Source organism: Gopherus evgoodei, chromosome 2 (assembly GCF_007399415.2).
Source record: "Gopherus evgoodei ecotype Sinaloan lineage chromosome 2, rGopEvg1_v1.p, whole genome shotgun sequence".
In the NCBI taxonomy this organism is placed as follows: Eukaryota; Metazoa; Chordata; order Testudines; family Testudinidae; genus Gopherus; species Gopherus evgoodei.
The window spans coordinates 82,848,116-82,876,047 of record NC_044323.1 but is presented as its reverse complement, the minus strand read 5'-3'; the positions used below and the strand labels follow the sequence as shown (position 1 = coordinate 82,876,047).

Here is a 27,932-nt window from a genome sequence, read left to right as displayed (position 1 = left end):
CCGACATGGCAATACCGTGTGTGGATGGGCCTAGTCTACAATACACGTTTAAACCAATTTTAGCAGTGTTACACCGATTTAACCCTGCACCCATCCACACAACGAGGCCCTTTATATCGATATAATGGGCTCTTTAAACTGGTTTTTGTACTCCTCCCCGACGAGAGGAGTAGTGCTGAAATCGGTATTGCCATGTTGGATTAGGGTTAGTGAGGCCACAAATCGACAGTATTGGCCTCCGGGCGGTATCCCACAGTGCACCATTGTGACCGCTCTGAACAGCAATCCTAGCTTGGATGCACTGACCAGGTAAACAGGAAAAGACTCACGAACTTTTGAATTTCATTTCCTGTTTGCCCGGTGTAAGGTTCTTGGGAGGCTATGGGCCTACCCAGGGTGCTCTGCAAGAACGAGGCCCACACACACTGTGAGTTATTGGCTTCAATGAAGGCAAAGTGACACACCCGCAACGGGGACTCCTGGCGTTGCTGTCACGGAGGCGGGGAACCCAGTGCACCGAAGCTCGGCCTGGGATGGAGTCCAAGGGCGGGACCGGGACCATGCAACTATATATACAGGACACAAAAACAACTCATACATAAGCAAGTAGGGACTTTCCACAGGCTGTGTCTGTTCCTTGGCCAAAGGCCAGGGACTTTCCACAGGCTGTGTCCGACCCATGGCCAAAGGCCAGGGACTTTCCACAGGCGGTGTTCGCCCCTTGGCTGAGGGCCATGCAAACTGGTTCTAACCAGTTAGGAGTGGGCTATAACTGGCATGCCATGTCCTACAGTGACCGGCCGCCGAGAAAGCGAAAATACCCTAGCTAGGCCATAACACAGTCTTCCGCAGTTCCCTACACCCAGCGTGGAGCTCTGATCAGCACGGGTGGCGATGCAGTCCCAAATCCAAAAAGAGCTCCAGCATGGGCCGTACGGGAGATATTGGATCTGATCGCTGTATGAGGAGACAAATCTGTTCTATCACAACTCCGTTACAGAAGACGAAATGAGAAAGCATTTGAAAAAATCTCCAGGCTATGATAGACAGAGGCCACACCACAGTGCTGTGTGACAAGCGTAACGGAAAGCCAAAGAATGAAATGGATGCTCATGGAGGGAGGGAAGGGGGACTGAGGACTCCAGCTATTCCACAGTCCCCGCAGTCTCCAAAAAGCATTTGCATTCTTGGCTGAGCTCCCAATGCCTGTAAGGTCAAACACATTGTCCAGGGTGTTTCAGGGTATATGTCGTCAATTTATCCTCCCCCGCCCCCCGGTGAAAGAAAAGGGAAAAAAATTGTTTCCTGACTTTTTTATATGTCACCCTATGTCTACTGCATGCTGCTGGTAGACGCGATACTGCAGCAATGAATAGCAGCATCCTCTCCTCTCCCCTCCCCGGTAGCAGATGGTACAATATGACTGCTACCCATCGTCATCATCAGCCCGTGAGTGCTCCTGGCTGGCCTCAGGTGAGGTCGGGTGGGGGCACCTGGGTAAAAATAGGAATGACTCCCGTTCATTCCTGGTAGATGGTACAGAACGGCTGGTAACCATCCTCATCATAGCAACTGGGGGCTGTTCCATTAGCCCCCCTACTTTCATGTCTAAAGAAAAGAGTCTGTACTGCCTGGACTATCATAGCAGCGGGAGGCTGGGCTCCTCTCCCCCCACCATTTAATGTCCTGCCTGGACTATCATAGCAGCTGGAGGCTGCCTCCCCCTCATTTTATGTCACTAAAAAGTCAGTGTTTCATATTCCTGCATTCTTTATTACTTCATCACACAAATGAGGGACACTGCCGCGGTAGCCTAGAAAGGTTGGGGGAGAAGGGAATCAACGGGTGGGGTTGTTGCAGGGGCACCCCCCGTGAATGGCATGCAGCTCATCATTTCTGCGGAATCTGACACGGAGCAGCTGTGCTCCCTGGTTCTCTGGTACACTGGTTCTCTAGTACACTTGCCCCATATTCTAGGCAGGACCTACTCTATTTTTAGATAAACCATAAAAGAGGGATTGACTCGGGGAGTCATTCCCATTTTTGTTTTTGCGCCCCGGCCGACCTCAGCTAAGGCTGGCCAGGAGCACCCATGACAGCAGCAGACAGTACAGAAAGACTGATAACCGTCATCTCATTGCCAATTTACAGTGGCACAGCAGACAGTACAGAACGACTGGTAACCATCTCTGCTACCTTGCAATGGCAAATGAATGCTGCTGTGTAGCACTGCAGTACCGCCTCTGTCAGCGGCATCCAGTACACATACGGTGACAGTGACAAAAGACAAAACGGGCTCCATGGTTGCCATGCTATGGCATCTGCCAGGGCAATCCAGGGAAAAAGGGCGCAAAATGATTGTCTGCCGTTGCTTTCACAGAGGAAGGATTGAGTAACGACATTTACCCAGAATCACCCATGACACTGTTTTTGCACCATCATGCATTGGGATCTCAACCCAGAATTCCAATGGGCTGTGGAGACTGCAGAAACTATGGGATAGCTATCCACAGTGCAACACTCCTGAAATCGACACTAGCCTCAGTACATGGACGCACACCACCGAATTAATGTGCTTAGTGTGGCTGCGTGCACTCGACTTTATACAATCTGTTTTACAAAACCGGTTTATGTAAAATCGGACTAATCCCATAGTGTAGACATACCCCAGGCCTAAGTATAAGACAAGAGACAGACACACTGATGGGAGAGTATAAGGAAACAATGAGACAATATTGGTCAGCATGATAATCAGTGGTCTCAGTAGTCTAATTGTTGTCAAGATTTTTGTAGACATCAAGGCAAAGGAGAGTTTTACAGAAGGAATTGAAGGAGGTTATTGTGTGACCCACAGGACTTAAAAATTTTTTAACTCGCCAGTGCAAATTTCTTCAGGGCCAGAAAATGTTTCTAACAAATAGTCCTAAACCTGTGATGGAAGAGAAGAAAATTTGATCCTTGTTCCCTCTTCTCATCTGTATTACATATAAATATATTGTGGGTTGGGTTAAATTTTGTTGTTCTGGACTGAGCATAATAGCCACTTTTTATTCAAGATAAAAGTAAAGAAGTGATTGAAACAGTAGAAGTAGCATGCAAAACACAGACACATGGAAAAACTTGGAAACAAGCCCAAGAGGTGTCAAATGCAAGGAGCAGGCTTTGGTTGGTGGTGGAACTCTTTTTATCTGTGTCTGAGAGAAAGGGTGGAGTGTGGGGGAGAAGCAGCTAGAAAGCTGAGCTTTTGTTTGTTTTGTTTGAAGGACTGTGTGCTGTGGCTGGCAGTTAGAAGCTTTGAGCTTCTAAACAAGCTTTGAAATCTAGAAGCCTCTGTTCATTGGCTGAGCCTTAGGGGGCGGAGCTATCAGGAAGGCCAAGGATTTATAAAGCAGTGAGTCAGCAAGGGAGTTGGGAAGGGGGTGAGGTACACTTGCCATTCTTTAAAACCTTTACACTAAACTGTAATAAAAATTCCTTGATTTAAACAAAAACCCTATCATTAACCTAGGTAACTGTAGGAGAGAATGCAGACAGAAGCCCAGCAGCAGAATGGGGGCTGTCCTGTTTATTGCACTCAGTATAACATGTATGATTACCTGCCGTGTGGGCGGGTGGCGTATGTGTGCATTCAGTGCAAGGAGCTCCTGGCCTCAGACATCAAGTACGGGCTTTGGAGGCCAGGGTAGCAGAACTGGAGGAGCTAAGGAAGGCAGAGAGGTACGTTGATGAGGCTTTCCAGGACACTGTAGAATTGCCCCACCTCCAGTCAGACAGCCCCTCCACTGTTGAGGAGTATGAAAGGCCCAGAGAAGCAGAGCAGTCAATGGGAGCAGAGGGAAACCTTCCCATAGTTGGGACCCTCCTTCCGAAAGATGTTGGGATATCCTCTTACACTGAGGTTACCTCTTCAGGGGAGGGAGCTCCAGTCATTAGGAAAAGGAAGGTGTTAGTAATGGGAGATTCGATCATTAGGAACATAGATAACTGGGTTTGTGATGACTGGGAGAACCATATGGTGACTTCTCTGCTTGTTGCGAAAGTTGCGGATCTCTCGAGGCATCTAGATAGATTTATGTGTAGTGCTCGGGAGGAGCCGGTGGTCGTGGTATATGTATGTACCAATGACATAAGGGAAGGGTAGGAGAGACATCCTGTAGGCCAAATTTAGGCTGCTAGGAAAGAGACGGAAATCCAGGACCTCTATGGTGGCATTCTCAGAAATGCTTCCAGTTCTGCAAGCAGAGCTTCAGAGTCTCAAAGTGTGGATGAGACGATGGTGTAGAGAGGAGGGATTTAGATTTATTAGGAACTGGGGAAACTTTTGGGATGGGGGAGCCTATACAGGAGGATAGGCTCCACCTAAACCAAAGTGGATCCAGACTGCTGGCGCTTAACACTGAAAAAGTTGCAGAGCAGTTTTTAAACTAAGAGATGGGGGAAGGCAGATTGCTGCAGAGGAGCATGTGGATTGGACAGAGTGTTCTCTTAGAGGAGTCTATTGATAGAGATTCTCTAGGTTTTAGTCAGGAGGAGAGGATGGAAGAGGATAAAATATGGGCCAGATCAGATGAGAAACATTCACAAAAAAAGAATCTGACACATCAGAAAAAGGCAGACAAATAAGCAATGACAAGTTTTAAAAGTGCTTGTACACAAATGCTAGAAGACTAAATAATAAGATGTGTGAACTAGAGTGCCTCCTGTTAAAAGAGGATATTGATATAATAAGCAACAAAGAGTCCTGTGACACCTTATAGACTAATAGACGTATTGGAGCATAAGCTTTCGTGGGTGAATATCCACGTCAGACGAAGTGGGTATTCACTCACGAAAGCTTATGCTCCAATATGTCTGTTAGTCTAGAAGGTGCCACAGGACTCTTTGTTGCTTTTTACAGATCCAGACTAACACGGCTACCCCTCTGATAATTGATATAATAGGCATCACAGAAACCTGGTGGAGTAAGGACAATCAATGGGACACAGTCATTCTGGAGTACAAAATATATCGTAAGGACAAAACCGGTCGTGCGGGGGTGGAGGGGAGTGGCACTATATGTGAAAGAAAATGTAGAATCAAATGAAGTAAAAATCTTAAATGAGTCCACATGTTCCATAGAATCTCTATGGATAGTAATTCCACGCTCTAACAGGAATATAACAGTAGAGTTCTATTATCGACCACCTGACCAGAACAGTGATAGTGATGATGAAAGGGAGATTAGAGAGGCTATCAAAATAAAGAACTCAGTAGCAGTGGGGGATTGCAGTTATCCCCATATTGACTGAGTACATGTCACCTCAGGACAAAATGCACAGACAAAATTTCTCGATACTTTAAATGACTGCTTCTTGGAGCAGCTGGTACTGGAACCCACAAGGGGAGAGGCAATTCTCGATTTAGTCCTGAGTGGAGTGCAGGATCTGGTCCAAGAGGTAACTATAACAGGACTGCTTGGAAATAGTGACCATAATATAACAACATTTAACCTTTCTGTAGTGGGAGGAACACCCCAGTAGCCCCGTGCTGTGGCATGTAATTTCAGAAAGGGGAACTATGCAAAAATGAGGAGGTTAGTTAAACAGAAATTAAAATGTACAGTGACTAGAGTGAAATCCCTGCAAGCTGCATGGACACTTTTCAAAGACACCATAAATAGAGGCCCAACTTAAATGTATACCCCAGATTTTAAAACACAGTAAATGAACTAAAGAAGAGCCACTGTGGCTTAACCACCATGTAAAAGAAGCAGTGAGAGATAAAAAGGCATCTTTTAAAAAATGGAAGTCAAATCCTAGGGAGGTAAATAGAAAGGAGCATAAACATTGTCAAATTAAGTGTAAAAATGTAATAAGAAATGCCAAAAAGGAGTTTGAAGAACAGCTAGCCAAAAACTCAAAAGGTAATAACAAAATGTTTTTAAGTACATCAGAAGAAGGAAGCCTGCTAAACAATCAGTGGGGCCTCTGAACAATTGAGATACAAAAGGAGCACTTAAAGACGATAAAGTCATTGCAGCGAAACTAAATTAATTCTTTGTTTCAGTCTTCATGGCTGAGGATGTTAGGGAGATTCCCAAACCTGAGCCATCCTTTGTAGGTGACAAATCTGAGGAATTGTCACAGATTGAAGTGTCACTAGAGGAGGTTTTGGAATTAATTGATAAACTTAACAGTAACAGGTCTTTGGGACCAGATGGCATTCACCCAAGAGTTTTGAAAGAACTCAAATGTGAAATTGCGGAACTATGGTTTGTAACTTGTCCTTTAAATCAGCTTCTGTACCCAGTGACTGGAAGATAGCTAATGTAACACCAATATTTAAAAAGGGCTGTAGAGGTGATCCTGGCAATTATAGACCAGTAAGTCTAACGTCAATACCAGGCAAATTAGTTGAAACAATAATAAAGAATAAAATTGTCAGACACATAGAAGAACATAACTTGTTGAGCAAAAGTCAACATGGTTTCTGTAAAGGGAAATCATGTCTTACTAATCTATTAGAGTTCTTTGAAGGGGTCAACAAACGTGGACAAGGGGGATCCAGTGGACACAGTGTATTTAGATTTCCAGAAAGCCTTTGACAAGGTTCCTCACCAAAGGCTCTTATGTAAATTAATTTGTAATAGGATAAGAGGCAAGATCCTTTCATGGATTGAGAACTGGTTAAAAGACAGAGAACAAAGGGTAAGAATAAATGATAAATTTTCAGAATGGAGAGGAGTAACTAGTGATGTTCTTCTTTGAGTGATTGCTCATATCCATTCCAGGTAGGTGTATGTGTCGCGTGTGCACGTCTGCTGGAAACTTTTTACCCTAGCAACTCCAGTGGGCCGGCAGGTCACCCCCTAGAGTGGCGCCAGTATGGCACCAGATATATACCCCTGCCGGCCCGCCCGCTCCTCAGTTCCTTCTTACCGCCGTGTCGGTTGCTGGAACTGTGGAGTGCGGCTTGCTGACCTCCACGTCCCTAGCTCTCCTGTTCGTCTTCGTCGTTTGATTGTAGATAGTTCTTCGTTAAGTAGTAGATAGCCTTTTAGTATAATAGTTAGTTAGAATCTGGTAAATAGTTATCGAACGTTGCCTGCGGGTGGGCCGTTGCCCTCCCCGGCACCCGGCACCGGGCCCATGCCTGGCTCGCTAGGTTTCAAGCAGTTCTCGGCGTGCAAGAAGCCGATGCCTACGAGCGATCCCCACGATGCGTGCCTTAAGTGCCTTGGGGAATCGCACATTAGCGACAAGTGCCGCATTTGCAAGGCTTTTAAGCCTCGCACTAAAAAGGAGAGAGACCAAAGACTTCACGCTCTCCTCATGGAAGCGGCTCTGTCTCCGGCACCAGCGGCGCAGTCAGCCAGTTCTACTCTGGCACCGGACCATGCCGGCACCGGCAAGACTCCCCGGCACCGACCATCTCCAGCACCGGGAGCAGATCTACGTCCCTCGGTGTCTGCGACACCATCAAGGCAGGCCCGAGTGGACCGCCCGGCACCTACCTTAGCCGCGGCACCGCCTGCAGGACTGCTGTCGACTCCGGGCCCGGAAGGTCCGTCGAGTCCACCTCCACCTAGCTCCCCGTAAGATCAGGGGTCGAGCTAAGGGTCCCATCGACGCTGGAGACCTTCGCCTCGGCTCGGGACTTAATTGCACTGACGGAGCCATCTCAGCCTCAGCCGGCACCCCCGGGATGCATAACTTCCAGGGGTAAGCCGATGCTTCGAGCGCTGTCTCCCGAGTCCCGGCACCGATCACCCCGGAGGCGCGAACGCTCACGCTCGGGGCGCCGCTCGGAGTCCCGGCACCGGTCACCCAGACGGTACCGGTCGTACTCGCGGCACCGATCACCATCCGCACGGTCCTGGTCGGGCTCATCTCACCACCGGCACCGAGACTCCAGGAGCCGTTCGCCTCGGTGTTCGGCCCCACGGTCGACCTCCCGGCACCAAACCGGTGGCAGGTCCCGAACCCGGTCGACCTCCCGGCACCGCGCTGGTGGTAGGTCCCGGTCTCCGCTGCCGGCCCGGCACCGCGTTCACAGAAGGTCGCGGTCCCGCTCCTGGCACCGACATCGCTCCCACTCCCGGTCGGGATCTCGGCACAGATCATCACGCCGTTCCCGGTCCCGATCCCGGTACCGATGTGGGTCGTGGCACCAAGCCTCGGCACCGAGGGGAGCGTCAGTCACGGTGCATAGAGCTGCATACCAACCAAGCTCAGTGCCCCCCTGGCCTTCTAGGGAGCCGTCAGTCTCCTCCCACACTGACAGTGTCTATGCCATGGCACAGGACAGGCACGCGGCCCTGTTCCAAGACCCTCCGCCACAAGATCGAGGGCCTCCACAGTGGGGGTTTTAGACCCCATGGGCATACTCTCAGGCCCAGGGTCCGCAACACATTACCCCCCGCCCTGTGGCGGAGCGCAGACCACCAGAGGCGACGGCGTCTAGACCCCCTCACTCCCCGGAAACAGACGGTACTCACCGGGACCCAGAGCTCCCTCCAGAAACGGAGGTGCAGCCCCTCACGAACCCCCCGTGGACACCTTGTTGCTGGGGGTCTCCTCATCCTCATCTCCGGATGAGGCAGTGGCGGGCACCTCGTCCTCCAGCCCCCCCCCACTGGATTTGAGGGCACACCAGGACCTCCTCCGCCAAGTGGCACAGAACCTGAACTTGCAGGTGGAGGAGGTGTCGGAAATTGAGGACCCGGTGGTGAGCATCCTTTCATCCGATGCACCCACCAGAGTGGCCCTGCCCTTCATAAAGACGATCCAGACTAATGCCACTAACATCTGGCAGTCACCGGCCTCCATCCCTCCGACGGCTCGAGGGGTGGAGCGAAAGTACATGGCCCCCTCAAAGGGCTATGAATACTTATATGTTCACCCGACCCCCTGCTCGTTGGTGGTCCAGTCAGTGAATGATAGGGAGCGCCACGGGCAAGAGGCCCCAGCGCCCAAGTCGAAGGAGGCGAGGCGGATGGACTTCCTGGGCCGCAAGGTCTATTCGGCGGGGGCGCTGCAGCTCCGGGTCTCAAACCAACAGGCCCTCCTCAGCCGCTACTCCTTCAATTCCTGGGAAGCGGCGGGGAAGTTTGTGGAGCTCTTGCCCCAGGATGCACGCCAGGAATTTTCCACCATCCTGGACGAGGGCAAGAAAGTAGCAAGAACATCGCTACAGGCCTCCCTTGATGCTGCCGACTCGGCCACTCGGACCCTAGCTTCGGGGCTCACGATCTCCGGATTTCTTGGCTGCAGGTCTCTGGCCTTCCGCCGGAGCTCCAGCACACAATCCAGGACCTCCCCTTTGAAGGCCAGGGCCTGTTTTCGGATAAAACAGACCCTAGATTGAAAGATCTTAAAGATAACAGGGTCATAATAAGGTCGCTGGGCATGCATACGCCGGCAACACAACGCAGGCCGTTCAGGCAGCAAAACCAACAGCAGCAGCGGCGGCCATACCCTCAGTTCCGCCCACAGCAGGACCTTTCGAGGCGCCGAGGCAGGAACAACCGCCGCAGGCAGTCTGGTGGGCAAACGGGTCAGAACCAAGGCTCCACCAAGGCCCCTCCAGGACCTAAGTTTTCATTTTGAAGGTGCGCCCGAGGGCGCAGTACCAGTTTCCCCTACGGATCCTTCCCCACAGTTTTCCAACCGCCTTTCCTTTTTCCTCCCGGCGTGGACCCAAATAACGTCGGACCGTTGGGTCTTGCATACGGTGCAGGCCTGTTATCGCCTGCAGTTTTCTTCGCCCCCACCCTCCCACCCACCATCCCCGTCCCTCTTCAGGGACCCCTCTCATGAGCAATTCCTCCGTCAGGAGGTGCACGCGCTCCTTGCCAAGGGAGCCATAGAGGCAGTTCCGGAAAACGAGAAGGGCAAGGGGTTTTATTCCCGTTACTTTCTAATCCCCAAATCCACGGGCGGCCTCAGGCCCATTCTTGACCTGCGGGAACTCAACAAGTATATCGTGAAGTTGAAGTTCCGCATGGTATCCCTTGGAACCATCATCCCTTCCCTGGATCCCGGAGACTAGTACGCCGCCCTCGATATGCAGGTCGCCTACTTTCACATTTCTATTGCCCCCCAACACAGGCGTTTCCCCCGCTTCGTGGCCGACTGCCAGCATTACCAATTTGCGGTCCTTCCGTTTGGCCTCTCTACGGCCGCGAGAGTGTTTACAAAATGCATGGCAGTCGTCTTCGCACACCTTCGACGTTGCCGCATCCATGTCTTCCCCTACTTGGACGACTGGCTGATCCGAGGCACGTCGGAGCTGCAGGTCCGCGACCATGTCGACAGGATCAGCACCCTCTTTGCCACCTTGGGCCTCGTAATCAATGTGGACAAGTCTACTCTACTCCCCACACAGCGTATAGAGTTTATCGGGGCCGTTCTAGATTCTACCCTGGCCAGGGCCTTGTTACCCTTGCCCAGGTTCCAGTCGTTGTCAGACATCATTCTACATTTGCGAGCGGCCCCGCTGACCTCTCTACGAACATGCCTGGCCCTCCTAGGCCACATGGCAGCCTGCACGTTTGTAACAGCATATGCCCGACTCCACATGAGACCTCTTCAATCATGGCTCATTGCGCAGTATCGGCCGGCCAGACAGTCGTTGGACATGGTCGTCACCGTCCCTCAGAGGGTGCTGGCCTCTCTTCGCTGGTGGCTGGACCAATCCGTAGTCTGTGCGGGGCTCCTGTTCCATCCGCCCCAACCTTCGGCATCCCTGACCACGGACGCCTCCGATCTGGGATGGGGGGCTCACTGTGGCACCCAGAGAACTCAGGGCTTGTGGACACCACAAGAGATCAACCTCCATATCAACGTACGAGAGTTGAGGGCGGTCCGCCTTGCTTGTCAAGCGTTTGTCCATCTCCTTCAAGGTCGTTGTGTCGCGGTCTTCACTGACAACACAACGACCATGTTTTACATCAACAAGCAGGGCGGCACCAGGTCCTCTCCACTCTGTCTCGAGGCAATACGTCTCTGGGAGTTTTGCATAGCCCATTCGATTCACCTTTCCGCCTCCTATCTCCCGGGACTGCGGAACACCCTAGCGGATCGGCTGAGCAGATCCTTCCATTCGCATGAGTGGTCCCTCCGTCTGGACATCGCCCCCTCACTCTTCCAGAGGTGGGGTCGTCCCCGGATGGATCTCTTCGCGTCCAGGGTGAACAGGAAGTGTCAAACATTCTGCTCCTTCCAGGGTCGGGAGCCAGGGTCTCCAGCGGATGCATTCCTGATCCCATGGACAGCCCACCTGTGTTATGCTTTCCCGCCCATCCCGCTGATTCACAGAGTTCTCATCAAGGTGTGCAGAGACGGAGCCCGGGTGATTCTCATAGCTCCGGCATGGGCCAGACAGCACTGGTACCCCATGTTGCTGGACCTCTCAGTAGCCAACCCAGTTACCCTGCCCCTTCATCGGGACCTGATCACTCAGGACCACGGCAGGCTCTGTCACCCAGACCTTCCGTCTCTTCACTTTACGGCATGGCTTCTGCGTGGTTGACAGACTCCGAGTTGCGATGTTCCACCCCGGTTCGCGAGGTTCTCATGAGCAGCAGAAAGCCTTCCACCAGAGCGACTTACACAGCTAAGTGGAAGCGTTTCTCCTGCTGGTGTTCAGAGAAAGCTCTTCGTCCTACGGAGACTCCCGTCACCACTCTTTTAGACTATATCTGGTCCCTTAAGACCCAGGGTCTGGCACTGTCGTCCCTCCGAGTCCACCTAGCCGCCATCTCCACGTTTCATCCTGGAGTGGACGGCTGTTCTGTCTTCTCTCACCCTATGGTGGCGAGATTCCTGAAGGGGCTGGAGCGGTTCTATCCACAAATTCGCCCTCCGGCCCCTTCATGGGACCTCAACCTGGTCCTGACTCGGCTCATGGCCCCTCCATTCGAGCCATTAGCTACTTGCTTCCTGCTCTACCTCTCGTGGAAGACCGCCTTCCTTGTGGCCATTACCTCAGCTAGACGAGTGTCAGAGCTGAGGGCCCTCACGGTGGACCCACCGTATACCGTCTTCCATAAAGACAAGGTACAGCTGAGACCTCACCCTGCCTTTCTTCCCAAAGTGGTCTCAGCTTTCCATGTGAACCAAGAGATTTTCCTCCCAGTCTTCTTTCCCAAACCCCATTCGTCCCACAGGGAGCAGCAGCTCCACTCGCTAGATGTCCGACGAGCACTAGCATTTTATGTGAACAGGACCAAACCCTTCCGCAAGTCCTCCCAGTTATTTGTGATAGTAGCGGACCGGGTCAAGGGGCTGCCGATTTCCTCCCAAAGGTTATCTTCATGGGTTACCTCCTGCATCAGGACCTGCTACGACCTGGCCCAAGTTCCGACGGGCCGTGTGACTGCTCACTCCACCAGAGCACAGGCATCATCACTGGCTTTCCTCGCCCGCATCCCAATCCAAGAGATCTGTAGGGCGGCGACCTGGCCATCGGTCCATACATTCGCTTCCCATTACGCCCTGGTCCAGCAGTCCAGAGATGATGCGGCCTTTGGTTCTGCAGTGCTCCAGGCCGCGACTTCTCACTCCGACCCCACCGCCTAGGTAAGGCTTGGGAATCACCTACCTGGAATGGATATGAGCAATCACTCGAAGAAGAAAAGATGGTTACTCACCTTTGTAACTGTTGTTCTTCAAGATGCGTTGCTCATATCCATTCCACACCCGCCCTCCTTCCCCACTGTCGGAGTAGCCGGCAAGAAGGAACTGAGGAGCGGGCGGGCCGGCAGGGGTATATATCTGGTGCCATACTGGCGCCACTCTAGGGGGCGACCTGCCGGCCCACTGGAGTTGCTAGGGTAAAAAGTTTCTGGCAGACATGCACGCGCGGCACGTACACCTACCTGGAATGGATATGAGCAACACATCTCGAAGAACAACAGTTACAAAGGTGAGTAACCGTCTTTTCCCCAAGGGTCAGTCCTAGGACCAGTCCTATTCAATTTATTCATAAATGATCTGGAGAAAGGGGTAAAACAGTGAGGTGGCAAAGTTTGCAGATGATACTAATCTGCTCAAGATAGTTAAGACCAAAGCAGACTGTGAAGAACTTCAAAAAGATCTCACAAAACTAAGTGATTGGGCAACAAAATGGCAAATGAAATTTAATGTGGATAAATGTAAAGTAATGCACATTGGAAAAAATAACCCCAACTATATATACAATATAATGGGGGTTCAGGGCCGGCGCTATCATTTAGGCAGCCTAGGCAATCGCCTAGTGCATCAGGATTATTCGGGGGACGGCATTTTGCCGGGGGGTGGCAGGCGGCTCTGGTTGACCTGCTGCAGGCATGCCTGCGGAGGGTCCTCTGGTCTGCGGCTCCGGTGGAGCTGCCGCAGTCATGACTGCGGACAGTCGGCTGCTCGCGCAGCTCCGGTGGACCTCCCGCAGGCACGGCTGCAGCAGCTCCACCGGAGCCACGGACCAACGAACCCTCCGCAGGAATGCCTGCGGCAGCTTTACCGGAGCTGCGGGATCAGCACGGGGGGCGGCGAAATGGCTGTGCGCCTAGGGCGCGAGAAACCCTAGTGCCGGTCCTGTGGGGGCAAGTTTAGCTACAGCTAATCAGGAAAGAGATTTTGGAGTCATCGTGGATAGTTCTCTGAAGACATCCACGCAATGTGCAGCGGCAGTCAAAAAAGCAAACAGGATGTTAGGAATCATTAAAAAAGGGATAGAGAATAAGACAGAGACTATATTGTTGCCTTTATATAAATCCATGGTATGCCCACATCTTGAATACTGCGTACGGATGTGGTCTCCTCATCTCAAAAAAGAACTGGCATTAGAAAATGTTCAGAGAAGGGCCACTAACATGATTAGGGGTTTGGAACGGGTCCCAGAGGCTAGGACTTGGAAAAGAGAAGACTAAGGGGGGATATGATACAGGTATATAAAATCATGAGTGGTGTGAAGAAAGTGAATAAGGAAAAGTTATTTACTTGTTCCCATAATATACGAACTAGAGGCCACCAAATGAAATTAATGGGCAGCAGGTCTAAAACAAATAAAAGGAAGTTCTTTACACAGCGCACAGTCAACCTGTGGAACTCCTTGCTTGAGGAGATTGGGAAGGCTAGTACTATAACAGGGTTTAAAAGAGAACTAGATAAATTCATGGAGGTTAAGTCATTGATGACTATTAGCCAGGATGGGTAAGGAATGCTGTCCCTAGCCTCTGTTCGTCAGAGGGTGGATGTGGGTGGTGGGAGAGAGATTACTTGATCATTACCTGTTAGATTCACTCCCTTTGGGGCACCTGGCATTGGCCACTATCAGTAGACAGGATACTGGGCTGGATGGACCTTTGGTCTGACCAATGTGGCCATTCTTATGTTCTTACGTTCTAGCAAATAGTAACAGAAATGCGGGTGATGCACCCCTGATAGAAAGAGAAACGTTTTCAGGACACACAATACTGACTGAAAAGGCAGGCTTGGAACAATGAAGGTTTAGGGTTGCTATGGGTAGGGAACTTGGAGCTCGGGTTAAGGTTTCTATGGGTAAGGCTCCCCGCCCTAGGGTTAGGGTTCCTAGGGGTGGGGCACTTGGAGCTAGGGGTAGGGTTCCTTTGGGTAGGGTTCTCCGCCCAAGGTTTAGAGTTTCTATGAGTAGAGCACTTGGAGCTAGGATTAGGGTTCCTGTGGGTGGGGCTCCCCACTCTAATGGTAGGGTTCCTTTGGGTGGGGCATTTGGAGCTGGGATTAGAGTTCCTGTGGGTGGGGCACTTGGAGCTAGGCCTAGGATTCCTATGTGTAGGGCTCCCCACCCTTGGGTTAGGGTTCCAGTTGGTAGAGCTCTTCTCCCTAGGCTTAGGGTTAATATGGGTGAGGCTCCCCACCCTTTGATTAGAGTTCCTATGGATTGGGCTCCCCGGCCTAGGGTTAGGATTCCTATGGGTAGCGCTTCCTGCCTTAGGGTTAGGGTTCCTATGGGTACAGCTCCCCTCCCTAGGAATAGGGGTCATAGGGGTTTGGCTCCATGCCCTAGGGTTAGGGTACCTGCTTGATTCATGGTGTGTGCAGGGAAACAGGACTTTATGCATACTTTTTATAAATTAAATAAATTGCATCAGAAATATCTTGCTTTATCATCAGTTTTTCCTCCTGGTGGAAATAACCCACAGGGCCTCAAACTTTGGTCAAACACGGTAATAATATAATAATATGTGCGTATACAATGTAGGATATATACCATAGGATCATGGATTTTGAATCATTGATAATCTCTAAGCAGAGATTTTTTATATAATGTGGTAATGGGTATCTCCTGTAGTTTGAAAGAAATGCTACTATTTTGTGTTTTATGGAATGTTATAGTTCAAATAGTCTTTTTTTTAAATTACTTTGTGACCTTATCAAAATTCTTCTGTCCTCAGTGTATTTTTTAAGCTCTAGTTGTAATGGAACGTTTTTCATATTGGCATGTTTTCTGTTTTGTATTCCTTATCTATAAATGAAGTCCGTTTGTGGCTCATGTTTTGCCCAATGCTTAGCACTCTTTCAGAAAATTATATAATTACACTGAATTATCTTTTTTTCATTTTGTTGATTGTTATTCATTTACTGTTTTAATGCTTTCAGTGCAGAGGAGTTGTTATTTATTTAGAGGGATTATTTGCCAAAATGTCTTGACAGCCTATGCCATATCTTCATTAGAAAGAGACTTTCACAGCATTAACTTTTAAGGCAGCCACTCAGAGATTATGTGCAAACCATCAAAAAATAAGAATGACTCATTCAGCTTGATGTGGTCAGCGGGTTTAGTGGTTACCTACAAGCAGAAACGGTGTATTCGGACATCTCCCCACATGAAAGATCACAGACCGCGCTTTGATAGGGACCAACTTTTATTGGATAGTTGTATTAGGTTTGTTATAATTTAGCCTGGTGAAAAAGGGGCACAGAGAGACCACAGGTTTTGTATTGTGTAGACGTGCAGTTATGACTGTTTATTTTCTTCTTGGTTGGTAGTGGTGACATCATCTGAATATGTCTCTGTGCAGTATCATTTTTATATGAAGTATTCAGAACACTAGCAGAAACAAAACTTTTTTTAAAAGGAAACATTAAATGCACAAGATTAGGCTGAAATAATGCTGAGAGTCTGGCTTAAGCAGACAAAAAATGGGAAATTTGAAGTTTAGCCTGATATTTGGTCCATAACACAAAGCATTGTGTAAAAATAATAATGAAAAAGACACAATGGCATGAGTTACAGCTGGAGTGTGTGCCTTAACAATCCCAACCCTTAACAATATTTTAAAGTAGGATTTTGTATTTAATTGCCTTAGGGAAGCCAGGAAGGAGGAGAATAGGAGAAAAAACCTCTATGGATCAGCAAATTAAAGGGACAGTTTTCAAAGGCAGAAATGTCAGGAACCCGATAAGGGTTTTTGTTTTTGTTTTTGATTCAAGAGATTTTACTGGTTTAATTGTCCACCATTGTGTATAGTATTTATTTTAATGTTGTACGTAAGCTTGTGAAAATATTATTTTAACAGGATTATTTATAAAATCAGCCCTATATTTTGGTATGTGTAGCATTTTTCAGATAATTATATTTGTGGTCTACAGTATTGCCAACCACAGCCTTTCAAAGTCATGAGAGAGGGACTTAAAAATAATGATATAAATATATATGGGTTCGTTATTTAGCTTCAGAGTTTTAAGCCTGTACAGTATGCTTGGTTATGTTTTCGAGCTCTGTTTTACAATCATAAGGACTAGAAACTTTTTTTTAAAAAAATAGAAAGCTGAGAGTTTCATGTGATCACATGACTCCAGGAACTGGGGCTTTAAGAAAAACACCAAATATTGCAAACTCACACTAAAATCATGAGAATCTGCAGCATTGGTTCTATTCCCCAAATTAATATTTTTTTTACCCAAATGCATTTTTCTGTGGCTTTATACAGTTATGTTTAGAGCATGTCTAAGAAAGAGCACTCTCATAGACAATAACTCTTGACTATTGCACTCCATCCCATCTCTCACACCCCTACATCCTGTGACTAAGACCATGTCTATATTACAAAGTTCAGTTGCAAGTATACACTTGAGTGCTTTCATCTTCACTGTGCATACTCACCACAGGTAAGCATCCTAGTGCCCAGTGCTGGTGTCCAGCTCAGTACCTTGTGGGACATTTTTTTGCAGTGCTTTCTGGGATACCAGTGATTCATCCAGGGGTTTCTGGGAGCTAAGGGTCAAATTCCTACCATGCCACTTTCTACATCCCATAATTTTCATGCCATTTTTTAAAACTCCCACAGTCATTTGTAGCCACTTTTCATTCTCTGCCATCGCTCTAGTGGAAGCATCGACCCCGCACAGCTCAATGCAGTTCTCATGAGCGTTCTTCTTCTTAGTGCATGCATAGTGTGCCCCAAGTGGCACGTGACCAGGATTTAACATGGAATTTGGTCCACTGGTTGGATCATCAACTTCCCCAGGCTGGATACTGACGGGGAATATGCGATATGAATATTGATCCATTACTCCCTCATGAGCATTGCTAGTAGAGGATGCGCAATTCTCCTGTATTTACAGAACTTGAACTAGTACTATTACAACCAGGAATGCAACAAGGAAGATGTGGAGATTTTCAAACACAATACCTGGCTGTTGATGGACACAGCCCAAAAAAATAAAATCCAGGTTCTTTCTGGCATTCATGGAGAAGCTCCACACAGTGGATTGCCACTTCTGGACCCGAGAAACGCACACTGATGGGTAGGATCGCATAGTAATGCAGGTTTGAAATGACGAGCAGTGGCTGTAGAACTTTTGGATGCAAAAGGACACATTCCTGGATTTGTGTGCTGAGCTTACCTCAGACCTTCAACACAAAGACGTCAAAATGAAAGCTGAGAGATTTTACACTATGCCAGATTGCTTTCAGTCAGTGGGGAGTCTGTTTGGAGTTGGAAAATCCACAGTGGGAGCTGTTGTCATCCTACTGTGTAAGGTCATTAAGCATCTTTTGCTACAAAGGAATGTGGCTCTCAGTAATATGCAGGAAACAGTGAATGGATTTGCAACAGTGGGGTTTCTGAACTATGGTGGGGCAATTGATGACATGCTTATCTGTATTCTGGCACTAGCCCACCTTGCCACACAGCACATCAACAGAAAGGGATACTTTTCCATAGTTATGCAAGCGCTAGTGGATCACTGGAGTCACTTCACTGATAGCAAGGTGAGCTGGTCAGCAAAGGTACATGACACTCACATGTTTAAGAACACAGGACTTTTCAGAAAGCTGCAAGCAGGGACATTCTTCCCCAACCAGCACATTACTACTTGTAATGTGGGAATGCCAATTGTGATTCTAAGGGACCCATCCTACCTGTTGCTCCCCTGCTTGTGAAGCCAAACACTTGCTATCTTAACAGCACCAAGGAAAGATTTAGCTGCCAACTAGGCAGGTGCAGAATGATTGTTGAATGTTCTTTTGATAGGTCATTGTTTACACTGTTGTAGCTGCATGTTGTGTCCTACATTATATCTGTGAGGCAAAGATGGAAAAGCTACCACAAGGGTGGAGGGGCAAGATGGACTGGCTGTCTGCAGAATTTGAACAGCTAAATACAAGAGCTATTGGAAGAAACAATTGTGAAGCTATGCGGCTGAGGGGGGCCTTAAAAGACCATTTTAATAGTCCGCAACAGTAGTGTTTGTGATGTTACTGACATGAACTGTGACCGTATAGATCATTGTGGCAACCAAGGTCTTATAGTTGCACCAAATCTTATACAAAGGAGGTCAAATAAGGTGTCTATGGAAAGGTTGTAATTTGCTGGTTATTATTATGCTGTCTGTATGTGTGTATCATTTTTGTATTTGAAGTTATGAATATTGGCTATGTACTTGCACCTCAATGTGTTTGATTCTAAGTAGCATCAGTGAAGCATTTGGTCAGCTTCTTGAGTAAGGACTATTCTGAGTAAGTGCCCAATCAAGAAACACTTAACTGACAGTGGACTTTGGGAGACACCTGAGCTTTCCTGGGAACATTCAAACTCACATATAAACAGTGGTGTCAGCCTGTGAAAAGCTGAATCATTCATGGACGTGTGATTTGCCCAGGTGGCTACAAACTCCATCTTGTTGCTGTGATTTTGCACAGAAGAACAAAGGGGTTTTCACCTACAAGAGAGAGAACATAAATAGCCCTGGAAGCCCCTCCACTTTGTTTTCAGCTGGCTCAAGAGATGACCTCTCCACCCCAAAATGATGCCTAAAAGAAAATGGAACAAAGGTCTGTAACTTCTGGGATGTGAGTGATTGCTGGACCCAGGCCATAAGCCACAACGTTGGTCTGAAAAGGTTTGGGCCCAGACTAGGAAGGAGTCTAGTCTGTGAAAGAAGCTTATTGGGACATCTCTGAGGATGAGATTTACCTATATTCAGTCTCCTACTCTATTAGGCTTAGACTTGTGTGTTTTGTTTTATTTTGCTTGGTAACTTACTTTGTTCTGTCTTTTATTACTTGGAATCATTTAAATCCTACTTTTTATATTTAATAAAATCACTTTTGCTTATTAATTAATCCAGAGTAAGTAATTAATATCTGGGGGAGCAAACAGCTGTGCATATGCTCTCTCTATCAGTGTTATACAGGGCGGACAATTTGAGTTTACCCTGTATAAGCTTTATACAGAGTAAAACGGATTTATTTGGGGTTTGGATCCCACTGTCAGCTGGGTGTCTGGAGCTGTAGACAGGAACACTTCTTAAGCTATTTTCAGTGAAGTCTGCAGCTTTGGAGGCATGGTGCAGACTCTGGGTCTGTGTCACAGCAGGCTTGCTCAACAAAGCAGGGTTCTGGAGGCCCATACTGGCAGAGAAAACGGTCTCAGAGGTAGGCTCAACACATCAGGTGACAGTCCCAAGAGGGTCTCTGTGCCCGAACCCATCACAGTATTGTCTGATGCTTTTAGGAAATAGTGTGCCTCCTGTGTGCAGTGATTAAATACAAGTGGGTTATCGTTTCCCGCTATGAACCCTTGGTGTAAATTAATAAATACTCTGAGTTTCTAAAAAGAACTTTTTGATGTGCAGAGATGCAGGCAACAAAAGTAGAGTGCAAACAAACTGCAGATGGACTGGGTGAAGGGCGAGGGAGATTAGGTTTTGGGCAATGAAAAAGAAAAAATGATTATAAGGAATAATGCATGTACGCACTTACCCACGCACCGTTCTTCATCATCAGTGGGCTCATCTGTGCTCACCTAGTGGGACTGCCTTGACTCCAGTGAAGTTTCAACCAGCTCCTGACACGGTTTGAGTCTCCCAACATGTTGCCACACCTCCTCTTACTATTCACAGTGGGGGTCTCCACCTTGGGCTCCTGTGAAGTGTCCACAGTCAAATTTGGGGTGGTGGTGGGGTCACTGCCAAGTATGGCATACAGTTCATTGTAAAAGCAGTCAGTCTGCAGAGCTGCACCAGATTTCTTGTTGCCCTCCCTCACCTTTTGGTAGCACTGGCAAAGAGTCTTTGTGTTCACGCAACAGTGCTGCTTGATCCTGTCACTCCCCAGTTTCAGCATTCCCAGTGTAATCTGCACATAGATGTCAATATTTTAATAGCTGTTCCATAGCTATGCTTTCTCAGTCCCCTCTCTGCACAGGTTGAGGAGATCCGAGACTTCTTGCCTGCTCCAAGGAAGAGTCCATCTAGAAGTTTCTGGTCTCTGTGACCCCTGGGCAGTGGAGTTTAAAATTATTACTGGAGCAGACACTGTTGCAGGGACAGGAGTACTGTGAGACAGCTGTTGGAGGACTGTTAGGGTGAGACACAGTGTCTACACTCGCACCCCATTGGTCTAAGTAGGTTGACTGTGGTTCTTCATCGCTTGGGGAGGAGGTGTCACTGTCACAGTGTGCTTACGTTAGCAGGAAACAAATTTTGGTGTAGACAACACACACAATTAGGTCAATGCAAGTCAACTTAGGTCAGCTGGAGATGGCTCACAGAAGCTCTTTGTTAAAATACTCTTTGTCCTCCTTCTGGTCTTGTCCATTTGCCACAGCAGGAAAACTGAAATGGAAACAGATACGTTGTACTCTAGCAGCTCACATGTGGAACAGAGAAAGTGAAGAGGAGTGCCAGTGGCAGAAGAGGACAGGGCTGCGTAGGCCAGGGCCACCTCCAGGCACCATCTGAGCACGCAGGTGCTTGGGGCAGCCAAGGGGAAGGGGTGGCACATCTGGATCTTCAGAAGGCGGATCCCTCGGTCCCTCTCAGGGAAGGACCAGCCACCAAATTGTTGCCTAAGAAGAACGTGGCATGGTGGAGCAGCCACCGATCGCGATCGCCGCCTTTTTTTTTTTTTCCCCCCGCCGCTTGGGGTGGCAAAAACTCTGGAGCCGGCCCTGGCGTAGACCACCAGCAAGGAAAGGGGAGAGAAGCTGAGGGAGACAGTGAGTGTTGCCACCTGTACAGCCATGCTGCAGAAAGCTCCTACTTTGGGCTGCAATAAGATGAAACAGCAGCAAAAGTGGGGGTCTCTTTGGTTCCCTGCTCTCCAGGCTTGAGTGTGGATGTGGCAGCAGGAAGCACATGTGGAAGAACCTGCCTGGGCACCTCAGCTAAAAACCATGGGGAGACATGCCATCTTGGAACTGAGGGTATATGGTCAGTATGACAGGGTGCTGGACAAGAACTGCTGACTCAGCCCTCTGTCACACCAGCTCCCATTTAAGGGAAGTAAATTTGAGCTGGCTAGAGAAAACCTGCATCTAATTGGTGAATGGGAGATAGCTGAGAGCCCAGTTAGCCTGGGACTGTATAAAAGGCTGGGAGGGACAAAGCCAGGGGGAGGATCAAGGGAGTGGAAGCAGTGATAGCTCTTCCCTCCTGGGCGCAGACACTCAAACCTAAGCTGTGTATGGTGAAAAGGTGATGGGAGCACAACCTGTAAATAAATGGCACCAGGGGTTACTGAACCCCAGGGTCTCCAAGTGACTTTCTCAGCATAGCAGGGGTGGGAGCCAAGAGGGCCCTGCAGTGCCGTGCTACAGTCAAGATGTACTAATGGCCATATTGACTATAAGAAATTTTGCCAGAGTCCCATGTACATTTTGAGTTTTGATAGTATTTGCTCATTTCTGGGATGTGCATGCCTCTTAGGCGTGAGATAGAACCCTCTGAAAATCAGAGATTATTGGGGCCCTGCTCATGCTTCCTTGCAAATCCACTCATTTGGTGTCAATTTATTTAAGAAGCTACAGCCCAAACTCTACACCAGTTCCTTTCTGACCACTTTAGCAGTGTGAAAACAGAACTCTTCTTTTCCCTTTCTCACAGATACTCTGTGGTGATTCCAAGATGTGCTTGACACTGCTCAGGATGTGGAGTACAAAGGTGCACCCCTCAATCCTAAGGCTGTCTGTTAACTACTATAAAGTAGAGCACCATGAGGGCGTCGTGCTCAAGGGGGCACCTTCAGAGCAACAGTGTTCTTCCTCCCCCCACTGCTCTGCTGCCATCTGCAGCAGCCGCTGCTCCTACTCCCTGAACCTGCTGCCTTGGAGCTGTCCCTCTCCAAGCTGCGCAGGACCAGGATCCTCCAGTCTGCTGTGCAGAGTGGGGGGCAGGAGGCTGATGTTAGGGTGTTCCCATCCCCCTCCTATGTACCTGGTCTCTGTTGAGCTGGGGTGAGGGACAGGGAGCCTGTCTGTGCTGCTGTCTCTGAGTCAGAGTGGGATCTGCTGGACTCGGATGCTGTCTTAAAAAACGTTCAGGCTGGTGAGTGCTCTTCTTACAGAGACAGCTCACTGACACACTCACTCCCCACAACATACAAACTCCATAAGAACTGCAGCTAAGGGTGCTGGAGATGCTGCCGCACCCCCTGGCTTGAAGTGGATTCCATTATATAGAGGGTTTACAGTTTTGTTCAATGGCTCTCAGCACCCCCACTATACAAAATGTTCCAGCACATCTGACACACTCCCCCAACACACACACAGTCTCTCTCTCTCTCTCTCTGTCCTCCTGGGGGAATTCTGCACCAAAAAATTAAAAATTCTGTGCACAATATTTTAAAATTCTGCATATTTTAATTGTCAAAATGACACAATACAGTAATTCCTCACTTAATGTCGTCCTGGTTAACGTTGTTTCATTGTTACATCGCTGATCTGCTTGAGAACGTACTCATTTAAAGTTGCACAATGTTTGCTTATAACGTTGTTTGGCTGTGGGGGCTTGGAACCAGGGTGGGCCGGCAGCCCCCATATCAGCTCCCCTCCACCACCCCCAGCACCTCCTGCCCGCCAGCAGCGCCATAGATCAGCAACTCCCCCTCCCTCCTTGTGACTCCTGCCCGAAGCAATCAGCTGTTTTGCAGTGTTCAGGAGACTCGGGGGGTGGGGGGGGGAGGAAGGAGGAGTGATGATGCAGCGCGCAGCCTCCCCATCCCTCCCCGCACCTCCTGCCCTGCAGCAATCAGCTGTTTTGCAGCATTCAGGAAGCTGGGGGGTAGGAGCGAGGCGCGGTGTGCTCGGGGGTGGAGAAGGGACGGGAAGAGATGGGAAGGGGGTGGTGCCTTAGAGGAAGGGGTGAAGTGGGGGCAGGCCTGGAGCAGAGCCAGGAGTTAAGCACCCTTGGGCACTTTGGAAAGAACAGCAAGAGGAGCAGCTGGATGATCCATCCTCTTTCACCCTCTAACTCCACCACCTCAACCAAGCTTCACATCATCATTGCTGAGTACAGTATTAAATTGTTTATATACATATACAATATAAGTTTTAAACAATGTCTTTTGTCTGGTGAAAAAAAATTCCCTGGAACCTAACACACACACACACGTGCGCACACACACACACACACACACTCTTACATAAATTCTTATGGGGAAATTAGATTCGCTTAACATTTTTTTGCTTAAAGTTGCATTTTTCAAGAACATAACTACAGTGTTAAGTGAGGAGTTACAGTGTAATCACACTGGTTTCAATTATTTTGGCAATTTATTTAAACCACAATACAATGGATGGAGAATGGGAGTGGGGAGCATTGGAGGAAATCCTCAAACCCTCCCCCCCATCTCACAGTAATGTAGCTAAGTTTGACCCTTTATTTCTAGTTATTAGTCAACAAATTTATGCAGTGTCTCTGTGTCTCACTCTCACTCTCACATGCATGATCATTTTCATCTCTACCGGCTGCTCCAGGCATCCGAACCAACATGCCTGTGCCGCTGGGGAGTGGCGCATGACTGCTCTTGCAGCTTCCCTGTCAGAAGTCGTTTTTCTGCAGGGAAACACAGAAATCTATCTGGGACATGAATTCTGCACATGCGCAGTTATGCTGAATTCCCCCAGGAGTAATACTCACACACACTACCCCAACACACACACTGTCTGTCTCTCTCTCTCTCTCTCTCACACACACACACACACACACACACACACACACACACCGTTTCACACACTCCCCTAACATACACACACATACTCCCCCCACAACACACACTTCCCCCCAACATCCAAAAATATTTAAATTATTTTTAACAGCGCGATTAAAACCGCAATTAATCGTGGCTATTTTTTTTAATCTTGCAATTAATTTTTTTAATCATTTAACAGCCCTACTTTATATGTAAACCTGGCACTGAGTGTTTGAATCTGCAAGGGGGCACATATATGACTCTAGCAGTCACTGTCTCCCAGAGGTTTCTGACTGTAAATCTGTACCAATAATCTACTTGAAGAACCAGTCACTTATAAGTAGCTTTCCTCTCTCTGCTCCACTTGGTATATCCTGAATTATGGAATAAGTTCTCGGACAAAATGTGCTGAAGCACAACAGGAACATGAGGGGAGGAATCCTCAACCTCAACATAACAATTATATTAATTTCTAACTGATTAATTATATGGATATTTCAAAACCTCTCACCAATGAAGTTGGCCTGCAAATTGACATTTCTTGGTATCTATCTTGGTTACTTATGTGGCTCTGTTACTGTAGTGTCTGAGAGCATCCCCACTTTTTAATGCATTTGTCATCGCATCACCCCTTGGAGGTCCAAATAGGGAATTGGGGGATAGAGAATAAGGGCCAGATTGTCAAAGGTCTTTAGAGCACAGAATTAAATCTAGGTCTCCTAAAACTCCCTAAATGCTGAACATGGGCTTGCAGCATCCTTTGTGTGAATGGTTTGACCCTTCTGGATTTCTGTTGTGTGTAAACCCAATACCAGCATCTCATTATGCCCACTACACATCACTTCCACGTTGCAAGACAGAGAGCCACTTCACTAGCCTCTGGCACAACCATTTAGGGTGCCTACTCATTTCCATTAGTTCTACACTAGTGCATCAAAAATGCCTCTTTCTTTCTTTCTTTCTTTCTTTCTTTCTTTCTTTCTTTCTTTCTTTCTTTCTTTCTTTCTTTCTTTCCATTGTTCCATCCAATACTGCAGTGCATCACCATAGTAACTGAGTGCTTTTTATGGAAAATTGATAGCAATAGCAAAGGCCTTAGTGGACTTTGTGGAATCCCTGTCATTTTATACTGTTTGGGGGTAAAACTCTGGGGTAGGGCTACTGTTTGTTTATTTGTTTTTAATTGTATTAATTTATTGTTTATTGCAGTTTTTTGCAGTTAGTTTGTTTCAGAAGTTGATTGGTTAGTTGATTATATTGTGTGTTTTTGTTTGAGCTTTTTATGGGTGGAACAAAATATACTTCCACAAAAATATACTTCCAAAGTATACAAAAACTTGGCTGACGAGGTATGATGTGGCCTATTTTAAAACTTTATTATAGTCATCAGTTTTCTTCTCTTTCCCTCTCTCTTTCAATTTTTAATATACCTAAAATGATTATACTACTTTATAAATTCAGCTTTTTTTCTTTTTGAATGAAAGCTGTTTTACTCATCAGCCAAATTCAGAAATCTAGGATATTTTTCTGCGCTCATAAAAAATAATTTGGTTTCATATAATTCCTTTCATATTCAAGATTGTATCCCAAGCCATTTCATCAAATTAAGAGAGAGATATCCTTTCTGTCACGGTCACCTACCCTGTGCAGTGCAGTGACCAAATACAATAGCTATTATGCATTCAACAATAGCTCACAAAGCCATGAGCATATAAATTTCTTCTATTAAGAGAGAAAATATGAAGAAATATTCTCTGAAGAGAGGACAATAGAGATTGTCCTCTATTCTCTTTCAGTGATGCTATAAAATGTTTAACTCTATCCTGGAAAGCCACCAGAAAATTAGGAAAAGGACCTAAGCCTACGTCCACACTACAGCTTTAAATCGATATTAGTAAAATCGATTTTATAAAACAGGTTTTATAAAATCAATTTTACGCGTCCACACTAGGGCACATTACTTCGGTGGTGTGCGTCCATGGTCCCAGGGTACCATCGATTTCCGGAGCGGTGCACTCTGGGTAGCTCAGTAAAAGAATAGGACCAATAACTTCGATATCCGTCCACACTAACCCTAAATCGATTTAGTAATATCGATTTTAGGGTTACTCCTTTCGTTTAGCTGGAGTACAGAAATCGATTTTAAGACCCCTTAAAATCGATTTTAAGTGCCTTGTAGTGTGGATGGTTACGGCGTTAAATCGATTTAACGCTGTTTAAATCGATTTAACACTGTAGTGTGGACCTGGCCTAAGATTAGCACCTCATATAAAGAGTCACACCTCTAACAGTACAGTATCTCCATACTAATTTACTGCAGCATTCAAACATGAACCCAAGTTTCAACCTGGATGAAATTCCATTACCACCTTAAAGATAACCCTGTCGGTAAACATAATTGTGTTCATCGGCTAGGAATAAAATATCTTTTTTATGAAACTTTAATTTAAAAGAAATTAATTGGAAAGTTGATAGATAATTAACTCTGTCTCATTTTATTTGAAGGTGGCTAGGATTCTGAATTGATTTGTTTATTTTAAATTGATTAGTATGGCTGTTTGTTTTTTCTGACACCTACATTGATTTGTGGTTAATGCAAGCCAGATGAAGTGGTATTTTGATTAGCAACATTAAATTCCAAAGGAGCAGAAAGAAAATGTCAAAACAAAAAAGGCATTTTCAAGGAGAGTCTTACTAGTGTTAGTCAAACAAATATTGACAAAGTTTTCCAGAGTAATATTCAATATTTCTCTTGATTATAAAAGTTTTGCTATACCAAATATAGTTTACCTTAAGCCTGGTATTGTTCCCTTTTACAAATCACAACATTGTGGGGAGGAAATGGGATTAGCAGTTTGCCAGGGACTTTGGGTTCCATTCTCAGCTCTGCTAGTAAGTCACTGTATGACCTTAGGCAAGTCACTTAATTCTGTTAACCACTAGGAAGGGCTCTGTAAACAATAGCTGTCCGTCGACTATATATTCCAGCATATTATGCATCGCTTTAAAGTAACTAGTAATTGTTTATATAGTGGGTACTGTATGACTTTCAAAGCATTTATAATGATTGATTTTAACAGTTTAGGCACCAGTCTTGCAAGCTGCTCCACATGGACAGAACTCAATTAAAATCTTATATTTTAAATTATTAATTATAAAAGTGGAGGGAGAAAAGAAGAGCATTTGATGAAAATTCAGTATATGAAATTCTTACTTTCTGGTGAGGTATTATTCTTTATATACAGCTACCTTCCAAATTGATGTTCTTTTCTGATACCATGTGTTTTTGTTTTTCTATCTGGTTAGGACTGGTCCATCACATCTGTAATCTCTTAATAGAAACTGCAGCTCTGTATTTAGAAGTGGATAATAAAAGCAACATCAAGACAGCTATTGGACTGTTGCTGTCCTTGCTTGACATTTTGCATTGCATGCTGATATATACAGCGAACGTTATCCGCATGACTTTACAGGTATGGCATCTATTTTCTTGTAGAGTGAGGCCATTGTAA

The 27,932-nt window shown here is 47.1% G+C and overlaps 1 protein-coding gene across 6 annotated transcripts in view; it reads left to right on the top strand.

The window, feature by feature from the left end:
* Positions 1-27,932, top strand: part of ULK4 (unc-51 like kinase 4) — a 447,445-nt gene that overhangs the window by 324,046 nt on the left and 95,467 nt on the right. For 5 of the 6 annotated variants that reach the window (XM_030551188.1, XM_030551184.1, XM_030551185.1 and 2 more), the window contains exon 33: positions 27,727-27,893. In XM_030551188.1, the coding sequence (XP_030407048.1) occupies positions 27,727-27,893 (167 nt within the window). Of the gene's footprint in view, positions 1-27,726; positions 27,894-27,932 lie in introns of those variants that run through there. The other variant, XR_003998867.1, reaches the window with a different exon arrangement.